General features: G+C 51.3%; 2 protein-coding genes across 2 annotated transcripts in view; both read right to left on the bottom strand.

Moving 5' to 3' along the window:
• Positions 1-369: 369 nt before the first annotated feature.
• Positions 370-9293, bottom strand: Xkr8 (XK related 8). The gene is made up of 3 exons (XM_055611381.1): positions 8584-9293; positions 6716-6912; positions 370-4254 (listed from the first exon to the last, which is right to left on the bottom strand). The coding sequence occupies exons 1-3, from the start codon at positions 8874-8876 to the stop codon at positions 3368-3370; spliced, it is 1377 nt and encodes a 458-aa protein (XP_055467356.1). The 5' UTR covers positions 8877-9293; the 3' UTR covers positions 370-3367.
• An 86-nt stretch (positions 9294-9379) lies between these two features.
• Smpdl3b (sphingomyelin phosphodiesterase acid like 3B) overlaps positions 9380-11743 on the bottom strand; it is a 22184-nt gene continuing 19820 nt past the window's right edge. Inside the window, exon 8 of the mRNA XM_055611380.1 lies at positions 9380-9974. Within this exon, the coding sequence (XP_055467355.1) occupies positions 9609-9974 (366 nt within the window). The 3' untranslated portion in view covers positions 9380-9608. The remainder of the gene's footprint in view (positions 9975-11743) is intronic.

The raw sequence follows: 11743 nt of genomic DNA on the forward strand, positions 1-11743 counted from the left end.
CCCTGAGTGGAGCCATCCCAGTAAGGGCCATTTCTACTTGGATCCCCACTCTCCCCCTGGACTCCAGATGCCTCTTAGCAGGAAAAGGCATCAGTTGGGTTGGATGTATTTATGTGACTCTGGGCATTTGTGGCTAGAGTCCTTGACCATAATGTTATATGTAATGGGAGCTATCTTATAAACTTGAAAAAAATAAAGTTTTTATTTTCTATACAGTTTCTCCTTTGTCTTTTCTAAATAGGTTAGCCCAGTTGTCCAGCTGTGCAGGGTCCTTACCAGGGCTTCACTAACATAAGGATGTCACCCTTTCAATAACCGAGTCATTAATTTCACACATACAGCGTATGTTGAATAAAGAGAAAAGGTTTTAAAACTTTGCAAGAAAAATGTTTATTTGACTTGTTTCTAAAAATACATTGCTTTTTAAGGTGTAGAAATGGAATAGATTTCATGAACTGTCAAGTGTGCTGAACTTTATTAAAAAGAAGTCAGTCTTTGTATGCTGAGTATAAGCTGCAAACCCAATAAAACAAACAAGCTACTATGAAACCTTTGATCTGGCCTGATTTCATGTCACATCAACCAGTTTTTGTTCATTCCTCCCCTTTAGTCTGATTGCCCCCCTTTGGCTTAGAAAACAGCCTAGAAGCCTCCTTTCATGTTTCTATTTCTGGGGGTTAGATCTATTGGCCCACAAGGTGAGTTTCCTCTGGGAAATGGAAAGTCTTGTGCCTGGTTGAGCTTTTGAGCCACGTTGCAGCTGAAGCAGACTGTTAGCTGCTGCTTGCACCCTCGCTCAGTACAAGCAGAGGTTCTAGTGCTGAAGCTCCCCAAGCCCAGCTTCTAACAAAGTGGCATTTCTTCCGCAAACCCTTCGGTGACATACAAATTTTAAGGTGGTTTATTTTTCTGAAACAGGTTTCTTCACAATTAAAAGTTCTCGGTCAGGTGTGGTGTTTGTAATCCTCGGAAACAGGCAGATTGTCCAGAGTTTGAGCTAGTCTAAACCATGGGTGTGGAACTTCATCTCAAATGTCCAAAACCAGAAATGTATGTATCTTACTGGTAATCTCCAAAGACATTTTCTAACTACAGGTAATGTCACTAATCTGGTTTTATATACCATACAGAGCTCTTTATGGCAGTGCACACCTGTAATTCCAGCCATGGGGAGGCTGAGGCAGGAAGATGTGTTCACAGCCTTCCTGAATAGGCCAGAGAGTGTGTCATAAAACAAGGCCAGTGTTGTAATGTTTTTCATTTTTTATTTGTGTGTTTGTGCGCTTGTATATGCATGTGCAAAGGCCAAAGGAGGATGTTGGAGCCTCTGGAGCCAAAGATAGGCTGTTGTGAGCTACCCTGAGTGGGTACTGGGGAACCAAACCTCAGTCCTCTTAAATGCTGAGCCATAGCTCCAGCCCCAGCCCTGACACGTGTTTAATCCCGGGACTTGACAGACGGAGGCAGGAGGATCAGTTTAGCCTCAGCTGCGTAATATGTTCTAAGCCAGCATAGGCTCAGCCCCCATTTCAAAAACACAGTGTACACAGTGTATTTTAGTTACAACACTGTAATTTTTATATAGTATATGGCTATGTATTATATTAACACATTGTTTGAATTTAATCAAATGTTACCATCATTTGACAACTTCACCTGGAATATAGATGAAAGCTTAGCCAAAACTAAAATTCTAAACACATGTTGTGTTTTTGTTTTTGTTTTGAGACAGGGTCTCATGCAGTCCAAGCTGGCCTCTGACTATGTCACTGAGGAGGAGTCCTTGCCTAGAGTGGCAGGTGTGCCCCACCAGCCCAGCCCTCTGTAGATCTTACCCTTTGCATAAACAGTGATCAGGTGTATACCTACCTTTATGCATTTATAGAACAGCCCTCTGATGTAATTCTATCTATTCTTTCATGAGGTGGTGAAGACAGAGGTAGGGGTTTTTCATGACCTTTTAACATCAACAATCACTTGGGCTCCTTTTACTGGTCTGTGAAATTCAAGTCTGGAAACCACTAGGTGCTCCCTGTCCATAACATTCAGCACATACATTTTTAGTATAAGAAGCATCTCCCACAGCCTGTCTCTCCAGACCCCACCTGCATCCCTGCTGCCTCCTTAGCTGGAACCAACAGCACCCCACAGGCCTCTTGCAGTGAGATTGCTGCCCTTGCAGACATTACTTCTCTCCAACATACCACATGACCCTAGGCTTCAGGCTGCAGTTGCTGCTGAAATAGTTCTTCACCTTCAGTGCCTCAGTTTCTCAGGGGTCTTTCCTAACGGTTCTTTGTAAAGCTGTGCCTCCTACACACAAGACACACACACACCCCGCTCACTTCTCTATTGTTTTCCTTTCAGCAGCTGGCACTATGCTGGGATACATGTTTTGGCCACAGTTTATCTTACCTCCACACCAATAAATGAGTGACTAGTAGAACTAGGTTGGATCCCAGCACTGGGACCTAGGACCTTTCTCCTATTCCTTGTCCCATCAGACCACAAACCTCTCAGAGTAGAACATCCCTCTCCACAGAACTGTCAATCACATCCACATCCCAGGAGTTCACCTCTCACCCACAAAGGGCTCCCGGCTTTATTCTTCAGACCCAGACATAGCTGCTAAGAGAATGCACCAGAGTCTGCCCAGATGTGAGTTCTGCTGCCAGCCAAATGAGCAACCTACTCTGACTCACCAGCTCCTGCATCTTGGAAAGCAAACCTAAGCTGGCCTACATCTCTCTCCAGTTTTAAGGGGTTCCAGGCCCCTGCCACCTCTCCGTAGTAGAAAGGCTGATAGAGTGCACTTAATGGTACATACTGGTTTGGAGAATTTCATGAGGTTTTAATACTGTTAGCATGTGTTCTCCTTTCACACAGATTGAGGGAGGAGGTATGTATGCTGTTAGAATGAAAAACACTCAATGGACAGTATATGGCCTAGACCACAGGTCCATGAAGGCGCTTGGTTTAAAACGGTGGCCTAGGACCCACAGCAGAGATGGTGGCTTTGTGATACTGCAGGGGATGGCAGGACATTGCTGGCCTCAGCTGTTGTAGTCTACTCAGGACCTGTCCAGATGGGCAGGAAAAGAAGCCAGGGTGGCAGCCGTTCAAAAGTTAAGGTGGTGCTCCCAGAAGATAAAGTGCCCTCGGCATTGGTTGATTGAAATGTGTGGATGTGGGGGAAGTAGGGAAGCCTTGTCAAGAACATCTCCCAGAATCCCAAGGTCTTCTAGAGCAGGCTATGGAACCAGGAGACAGGCCACCTCCACCAGTCACCTGAGAGGTGAGAGTGGCAACAATGTGAGTCTTTGGTGACAGCAAGTTCTACTGGGTGAAGAGGAAGAGAAAATGCCTTCTATGTGAATAGTCCCCTTGGCCCTTGCAAGCAGACTTGGAAGCCCTTGCAAGCTCCGCTCGTCTCATCTTCACTGGCTGACTCAGGGTCTGACTTAGAGGACAAAACCACCCGTGCTTTGGCCTTGGGGAAGAGTTGATGTGCTAACTGAGTGGCTCGCCTGTTAAAAAGCAACTTAGTATGTTCGGGAGGAAGGAGACTTCCAGACCCATCCATGGACCCACCCATGGCCCCAACCACAGTCCCACCCACAGTCCCACCCACAGTCCCACCCACAGTCCCACCCACAGTCTCTCTCTCAGTCCCATCCATGGCCCCATCCACTTGGTCAGGTCCCCAGTAGAAGCGAGGATGCAGGTAGAGGTAGTAGATCAGACGCAAAGCCTGTCCCAGGAGGAAGCAGGCTCCACCTATAGTCAGCCACGTTGGCAATAAGGTCTCATTGGGGAGCCAGGTGCTGGACGTCACCACGGTTGTGACCAGCAGAGCACTGTCACTGAGGATGAAGATCAAGTGGATGATGGCCCGGCCTCGGGTGCGGCCTCTGGACATGTTGAACCAGGAGAAATAAAGGATGATTGCCACCATCATCCTGTAGAGCCACTCAGAGCAGGGGTCTGGCATAAACTTTGTGCCTTGAAGCCAGGCCCAGAATAGCATTACCAGCCACAGGGTGAGGAAATGCAGAGCCACATAATAGGGGAAGAAAGCTGAGAACAGGGCAACGACAAAGATTCGGGGCCCCAGCAGCAGCAGGTTCCATAGGAAGTAGATGGCAGAGGAGCTCCAGCCCAGATTAGACTTGGAAGGAAGACAGGAACGCAAGGACCGGTGGTAGTCCAGCAGTGCCCACGAGATGCCCAGGAAGGATGAGAAGATGCCAAACCCTACCAAGAGCAAGAAGAAAACAAGTCAGCCTGTGTGCAGCCTGCCTGGCAACCCCTCAAGGCTCACAGGAAACCCCACTGAGACCCTGCAGCAGGCCTTAGAAGCCCCAGCTTGTTTCAAGACACACTTGGAGAACATTCAGTTAAGTTCCAGCAAGAGAGAGTGCTCTGCTTTCAAATGCCGCCCTGGTAACATTCAGTATGGCAGGGTATGTGACATAAAGACCGGACCGTGCCTTAGCCGTGCCCTAAGCCTACTCCAGGTTCTGTAGTCCTTCCTTTCCCAGGAAAGCCCAAGTTCCCAGGCTGTGTAGATGACCAGCCCTAGGCCCCTTTCTCCATGCTATAAAGTAGGCATATCCCACAGTGTAGCAGCAGGCCTCAGTAACAGCTGTCCTCAGGACTGGGAGCGATGGCCTGCCCACCCCTCTTCACTCTCCCCCTTGTGCAGCCTGACCAAGATCCAGGAGTTTGTGACAGGGCTCCTGTCCCACCTCTGCATTGCCTAGAGTACTGGAGCCTCCAAGGAGGATGGAGTAATTCAGGCGTGCCCTACCTGTCTTCCCTCACCTCTTCTGACTCATTCACTCAACAGATTACTGAGATCTACTATGTGCCCCAGAGGCCACGTGAGGCCTGGTATCAAATCTGTAGCTACCCCCATCTCTTAACTACCTGCTAACTCCTCACCCTACAAACCCTAGCCTGACTATCTTCTGGGGATGCCCATCTAGAGCCCACTCTGTTGCCAGAGGCCCCTGTAACAACCCAACCACCCCATTAACATAGCAATTACCTGTTTTGGTTGGTTGGTTTGTTTTTGAAGACATGGTTGCTCTGTGTGGCCCTGGTTGTCCTGGAACTCACTCTATAGACCAGGATGGCCTAGAACTCACAGAGATCCACCTGCGTCTGCCTCCCAAGTGCTAGGATCAAAAGAGTGTGCCACAATGGCCCAGCCTGTTTTTTTTTTTCTTACTATTTATTATTTATTTTTATGTGTGTTGGTATTTTGCCTGTGTGTATGTCTGTGTGAAGGTGTCAGATAACTGGAGTTATAGATAGCTGTGAGCTGCCGTGTGGTTGCTGGGAATTGAACCCTGGTCCTCTGGTAGAGCTGTCAGTGCTCTTAACTGCTGAGCCATCTCTCCAGGCCCCTGTTTTCCATCTTTGAGCTTTCAGAGGTTAAACTGATTCAGCTCATCTGGGGTCCTCAGGTGAGGCCCAATATGTGGCACATAATAAGTGCTTAATCAAAAAATTAGAAAAAACCAGTCTCCTCTTGCACTACCAACAGTGTAGACCTGCTCCACCTGGCTCTGATCCCATGTACCAGAGCGAGTGCTCAAAGTGAGCGCCTTCCTGCACTGCTCTCCTCTGATCAGATGTGAGAAGTTCTCCCAGGCCCCAGTACAAGTGATGACAAGACAGGTTCTCTTGGGAGGTGCTGCAGAGGACCTTGAGGCATGAAGCAATGGGGAGCAAAAAGGGGTGCCATGGGCACACCTCAGGTGTGAGACAGAGCCCTGCTTAGTCTCAGGCTGGTCGCCTAAATGGTTGCCTGGGTGGAGGCCCAAGGTGTCTTGTTCACTGCTGTGTCCCCAGAAATGTGAAGGTGCTCTGTGGGGACCACAGAAGTCCCGCAGAGATGTGTGTGACTGCCGTGGGCATGGCCACATCAAGGACCCCAATGCCCCAGACCCCCAGACTACAGAGATTTGGAAACAGCTGACTTTTAACTAAAACCAGTATATGTACAAACTGTCAACTGCAGCTTCCTCCTCTCGTGACTCAACCGGAGATGGACCCCTACAGAGACCTCCAGATGTGCCGCGCTGCTGTTTCAGAGCTCAAGGCCCACCTGATCCCAGCTTTTTAGACTATCTTGTTTTTTTTCATTCTGGTTGCCAGTTAGGTCAATCCCTAAACCATGCAGGTTGAGGCAGAGCTCAATAAAGTACCAATCTTCTAGCAAACCTATTAATGTGTCAGGCAACCATATTTTATTACCATCAAAATAATAGAAAGTACAGCATCGGGGAGGCAGAAGCAGAAGGATTTCTGTGAGTTCAAGGCCAGCCTGGTCTACATAATAACTACCAGGTCAGCCTGGCCTACACAGTGATACCCTGTCTCAAAAATAAAATAAAAGATGGAGAGAAATACACCTGTCACTGACCTCTGGTTTCTGCATGTACACATGCACCTATAAAAACACACAAACATGTACACATGTACACAAAACAAGATCTAGTATGTGCCGGACTCCGGGCTTTATATATATATTCCCCACATTTAATCTCGTTACCCCGTGAGATAGGTCGCCTTTCTAAGCTCGTGCAGCCTGAAAATGACTTTAGATCGACTGCCTAAAGCTCGGTCTCGCAATCTTTTCATCTGCCTGAGAGCGAGACCACTGCTGACACTGCAAGGCCACCGACGGCGACAGCCCAGCACTCACACTGGTAGTATTCGGCCTGGCCACTCTGCAACACGATAGCCAGCACCAGTGTGAGCTGCGGCGTTGCCTCCAGGAAGCTCTCGAAGAGCCGTAGCATGCTGATGTCCATGGAGAGGAAGTCTGCATAGGCCAGGTCATACTCAGATGGCAGCTCCTGGTGCCACATCAGCAGCCCCTGCTTCAGCCCTTGAAAGCACCTAGGCAGAACACACACACGCCCAAGTGGGCCAGGTCAGCGGTCTGTGAGTTCTTCCATCTCCTGCCACCAAGCGCACGAGGGCAGCCTTCCAGCCCGGCTTGTCACTTCAGAGCGGTGTAACCTAGGGCAAGCCACCAAACTCACGGAACTGGTGTCCTCATTCAGAAGGGGGGAAATACAACTTCTCTTGATGGTCAGGCATGATCCCAAGCTTATCACAACCCCGTCCTACTTACTCACACAGGGCCCATTTGAGAGAAGGGAAATGGAATTAAGCAAATGGGAGGCGCCTGAGAGATGGCTTAGCAGGTAACTGAATTCACTGCTCTTGCAGAGGACCAGAGCTTAGCTCCCAGCACGGGAGGTAACTCACCTGTAACTCGACCCAAGGCACCCCTCTCCTCTTCCGGCCTGCCTGTAATAACTGTCCTTCCTACTCATCAGAGCTGTACACGAGATGATGCAATCCCTCAGGCAAAATGCAGACATGCAAAGATCCCTCCCCACAGCTGGAGACTACTTGCAGCTTTGTCAAGATATGAGGATTCCACAAGCGGTTCTGGATCCAGCCACCCCATCCCAACCCAGAGCATGCCAGGAAGCCCTGCTGAATGACGTGACCCTGACCCCTTGGTGTCACTTTCTTCCATCTCACCCAAGGGCCTAGTCATGATTAAAACACTCCTCAGGCCAGCACTGTGCCAGGGACTTTCTCTGCTGTCTTCTCTTCTGGCTGAACATGGGGCCTGCCCAGTTCAGAACCAGTCTGTGTCCAGCCCTGGCTGGTTCCAGAGACACAGACTGGTGAGTCAAGCAGGACCCATCTCTGCCCATTTCGGTCCCTGATGCGGAAGCAAACGTTCAGAGAAAAGGACAGAAATGAAAAAGAAAAGGAAGGGGCAGTGTCCTGGAAGTCGCGGATGCTGACCGGAGGTGACCCAGGCAAGCATGAAGCTAACTGTGCCAGGATAATTTACGAACATATGCCTTTATTCTGCCCAGGACACCAGAAGCAAATATTGCCATACAAGCTAGGACACTGAGTTCAAGGACCTGAGTTCAATTCCCACCGCCCACATGGCAGCTCACAACTGTCTAACTCCGGGCCTGACACCCTCACACCAATGCACATAAAATAAGGGAAAATTAAATTTTTTTTTTTAAACCCGAGACTCAGAGAGGTCAATGGCTCACTCACGGTCCTATTCACAATAAAAATAATAAGACAGCAGGTGTGCCACACACTTTTAATCCCAGCACTCTGGAGGCAGGGAGGGGTACGTGGACCTCTGAGTTCCGGAACAGCCAGGGCTACACAGGAAAACCTTGTCTCAAAAAGCCAACCAAACGAACGAACTAAATAAACGCAGTCCTCAGACCCATGTTATACCAGGGACTTTCTCACTACCCTCACTTCTGGCTGTGCAGCCTGCCCTCCTCACATGACTACCATTGAGTACACCAAAAGCAGCACAAGAGAAACACGGAATTCACAGGTGGCAGTGCCAACCTCGGGTCCTGGAGAATGTCTGACTCGGAGGCCCGGAGGCCCGGAAGCCCCCTTCATCTTTCCTGGGCCTGTGTCTTCACCAAGTGCCCGGGGGAAGACTGGCCTGGCCAGTCTGTCAGCCCATCACGTCCCCCTTTCCTCGACGGGCCAGGCACTCACCTGTACAGGTAGCCGAGCTGCAGCAGGTGCAGCCCAGCCAGGAAACGTCGCGAGGGCAGCGACCCGTGCAGCTCCGGGGGGTCAGCTGTCAACCAAATCCAGCTGAAGAGCTGCAGCTGCACGGAAGAGAAGCCCAGCAGCGCCAGGACCAGCGCGGCCCACAGGTAACGGCCAACGAGCAAGTACTGGACGGTGGCCCACACGTCGCAGGCCAGGTCCAGCAGGAAAGACAGGGTGCCTCCCGAGACCACGACCAGTTGCAAGAACACATGAGTGTTCGGCGACAAGGGCATGGCCCTCCAGCCAGCCCTGCCACCGCGGACCTGCCCTGCAGCCCCCGCTCAAGGGGCAGGAAGAGGGCGGGGCAGTCCTCCGGGAGGCCGGGCTGCTGGGCGGAACTTCCCCTTCTCGCCCTGTCCGGGGAGGAGCGAGCCCGCGACCCCGCCCCACAGCCCGTCCCGCCGCCCAGGCCCCGCCCCCAGCCCGCCTCGTTCAAAGTCCGGCTTCTACTGGTTTGGATTTTACGTTTGAGGCTCAAGGGAGCCAAGAACGGACTACGAGAGAGCCTAGAGTCCGGGGCCACAACTGTGATCCCTCACGGTCGCACTGTTGCGACACCGAACCAGCAAAGTCTCTTTAAAAGTACCTAGGGGTTTTGCAGACCGCATGGGCGCCCAGTTCAGGCCTTGAGCAGGGGCTACACCGAGCGCACAGGATCTCCACTGGGCCCATCTTCCTGGCGGCTCGTTTTACGGGGTGATCGAGTGCACGGCAGTCTGATACGTATTAAACAGAATAAAGGACAAAGGCGTGTACCACGTGCATGTTTTGTGGCTAAAACATGAAACTTGGAAGCAGCGAGCTTCGTAGGGACCTCTCTGGTGAACCCAAAGGTCCCATGCCATTTACTCTCCGCAGACGGGGGAGACCGATGGCAAAGTTTATCTCTACATGGGATGACGTTGCCCAATGTTACCAGGAGAAAGATGTCCCTGGCTGGGAGGGTAGGCTGGCAGTGCCCGCAGTCACAGCACCGCCAACACGAGCAGGCTGGGCAGCAGGGCCAGGACCAGCGGGAAACCAGGCACCAGCTGGGTGCCCAGGCCACGCAGGCAGGTAGCGTAAGTGCCGAAGGCCACCTGTTGCATGGCACACACGTGCTCGGCGCGGCAGATGTCCCCGCAGGTGGAATGGTCGTAGCTGACCGAGTTGTAGACGTAATAACGCTGCAGGATGTGAGGCTCGCTGGCGATTCGGGTCAGCGCCGTGTGCATGGAGCCCGTGCCTGCATCCTGCACCTGGTAGGCCTCTGTCAGGCGGTACTCCTGCTCCCAGCGTGGGGTCTCGTGTGCACTGGCCTGGCTCAGGTTCAGGAAGTAGGTCACCGCGTCCTGGATTAGAGACATGGGTTAAGTCTACAAGGAGCAGGTGGTTAGTCGTACCCACAACCTAACCTGGCCCCAGGCCCTCCAGGGCCACCATAACGGCTGCTGCTTGTTACCCCGGGCTTGGTTCCAATGAGGTCACTGTACCCCCATTCTGCTGATGAGGATATGAAGGCCTAAAGGGGATGTTACGGTTTGAATCTGAAGTGTCCCCACAGGCTCCTTTTGAGTGTTTGTTCATATCCTGATGAGGATATGAAGGCCTAAAGGGGATGTTACGGTTTGAATCTGAAGTGTCCCCACAGGCTCCTTTTGAGTGTTTGTTCCCAAATGGTTGCACCATTTTGGGTGGCTAAAGAATTTTTAGGAGGTGAATTCTAGCTGGCAAAAGCGGGCCTCTGAAGCTCATTCTGGATCGGTTGCTCCCTACGCAAGGCTGATAGGAGGAGCCCCCGATACCCACCGCATGCCACCCTTAACTCTGCCAAGCCTTCCCCACCACGACGCAGTAACACGCTCTGAAACCATGATGCTGGGATTGCCATCACAGTAACTTTACCTTCTCAGAGCATGCAAGCTTCGGTGGCAGGGGTGGGATTAGAACACAGATTACTTGATGACTCACTACACGCGTGTTTCCTGTCCCGCCAAACTGACAGGCACCACGCGCTGGTCACAGAAGCACTGATGCTCAGCAAAACTTTACAGAATGAAGGAGGAGTAATCTCGGGCGGCGGCAGCAGCAGGGAGGTGAGGGTAGGAGGAGGTGCCTGGCCCGGAGAGGTCACAGAATGGTGGCTGACAGGGGTTTCCGCATTCAGACAAGACCCTCTGGGACTCAGCAGTGCCTTGACCTAGAACAGCCTCTCAGGTGAAGTGTCTGGCTACTACAGAGAGGTAAGAGGATTTCAGGGAGCGATTTCAGGGAACTGCGTGTGCCGGGCACATGACATCATTACACTGAGTCCTCTCTGTACTGCGACTTCAGGTGTACAGAGCAGGCACAGCAGTGAGCATGCAGACAACAGGCCAGCAGGATGGATTCCCATAATCCACATGACGGAAGGCGCACGCAAGCGCGCACGTGCGCACACACACAACCCTCAGACCTAAGCAAGAGGTGACTTTGCAGTTGAGAGGAATTTTTTTTATTTCTTTTATTTTTCATTGTGTAAGGTAGAGTATACGCACATGCATGCAGGTACCCACAGAGGCCACAGAAAGGTCAGATTCTCTGGAATTAGAGCTACAGGCAGCTGTGGGCTACCTGATGTGGGTGCTCGTGGAGGAGTCATCTGGAGTGCTCTACAAGAGCAGGAAATGCTGCTGGCCGCTGAGCCATCCCTCCAACTTCCAAGGGCGCCTGGTGGACGACTCTGAGGAACTGAGTTGGTGTCCTACCTCACTCTCTCTCACTCTCCTGCTCTCTCTATCTCTCCGCTCACAGCTGTCATCCCAGTACTCAGGCAGCTGAGGCAAAAGGCTGTATCAGGACCGGAGAGATGGCTCAGTGGTTAAGAGCACTGGCTGCTCTTTCAGAGAACAGGATTCAATTCCCAGCACCCGCATTATAGCAGCTCGCAACTGTCTGTAACTCCAATTCCAGGGGCTCTATACACTCACACAGACACACATGCAGGCAAAATATCAATGAAAAAAAATAATCATTAGAAGAAGGAGGAGGGAGGGAGGGAGGGAGGGAGGGAGGGAGGAAAGAAGGAAGGAAGGAAGGAAGGAAGGAAGGAAGGAAGGAAGGAAGGAAGGAAGGAAGGAAG

Source organism: Psammomys obesus, unplaced genomic scaffold (genome assembly GCF_907164565.1).
Source record: "Psammomys obesus unplaced genomic scaffold, mPsaObe1.curated_primary_1811, whole genome shotgun sequence".
Taxonomy (NCBI): Eukaryota; Metazoa; Chordata; class Mammalia; order Rodentia; family Muridae; genus Psammomys; species Psammomys obesus.

Coding starts and splice junctions, on each gene's coding strand:
- Xkr8 (XM_055611381.1), bottom strand. CDS start 8,876: ATGCCCTTGTCGCCGAACACTCATGTGTTCTTGCAACTGGTCGTGGTC. Junction 6,913..8,583: donor CAGCTCGGCTACCTGTACAG/GTGAGTGCCTGG, acceptor TGTTCTGCCTAG/GTGCTTTCAAGGGCTGAAGC. Junction 4,255..6,715: donor CCAGGCCGAATACTACCAGT/GTGAGTGCTGGG, acceptor TGCTCTTGGTAG/GGTTTGGCATCTTCTCATCC.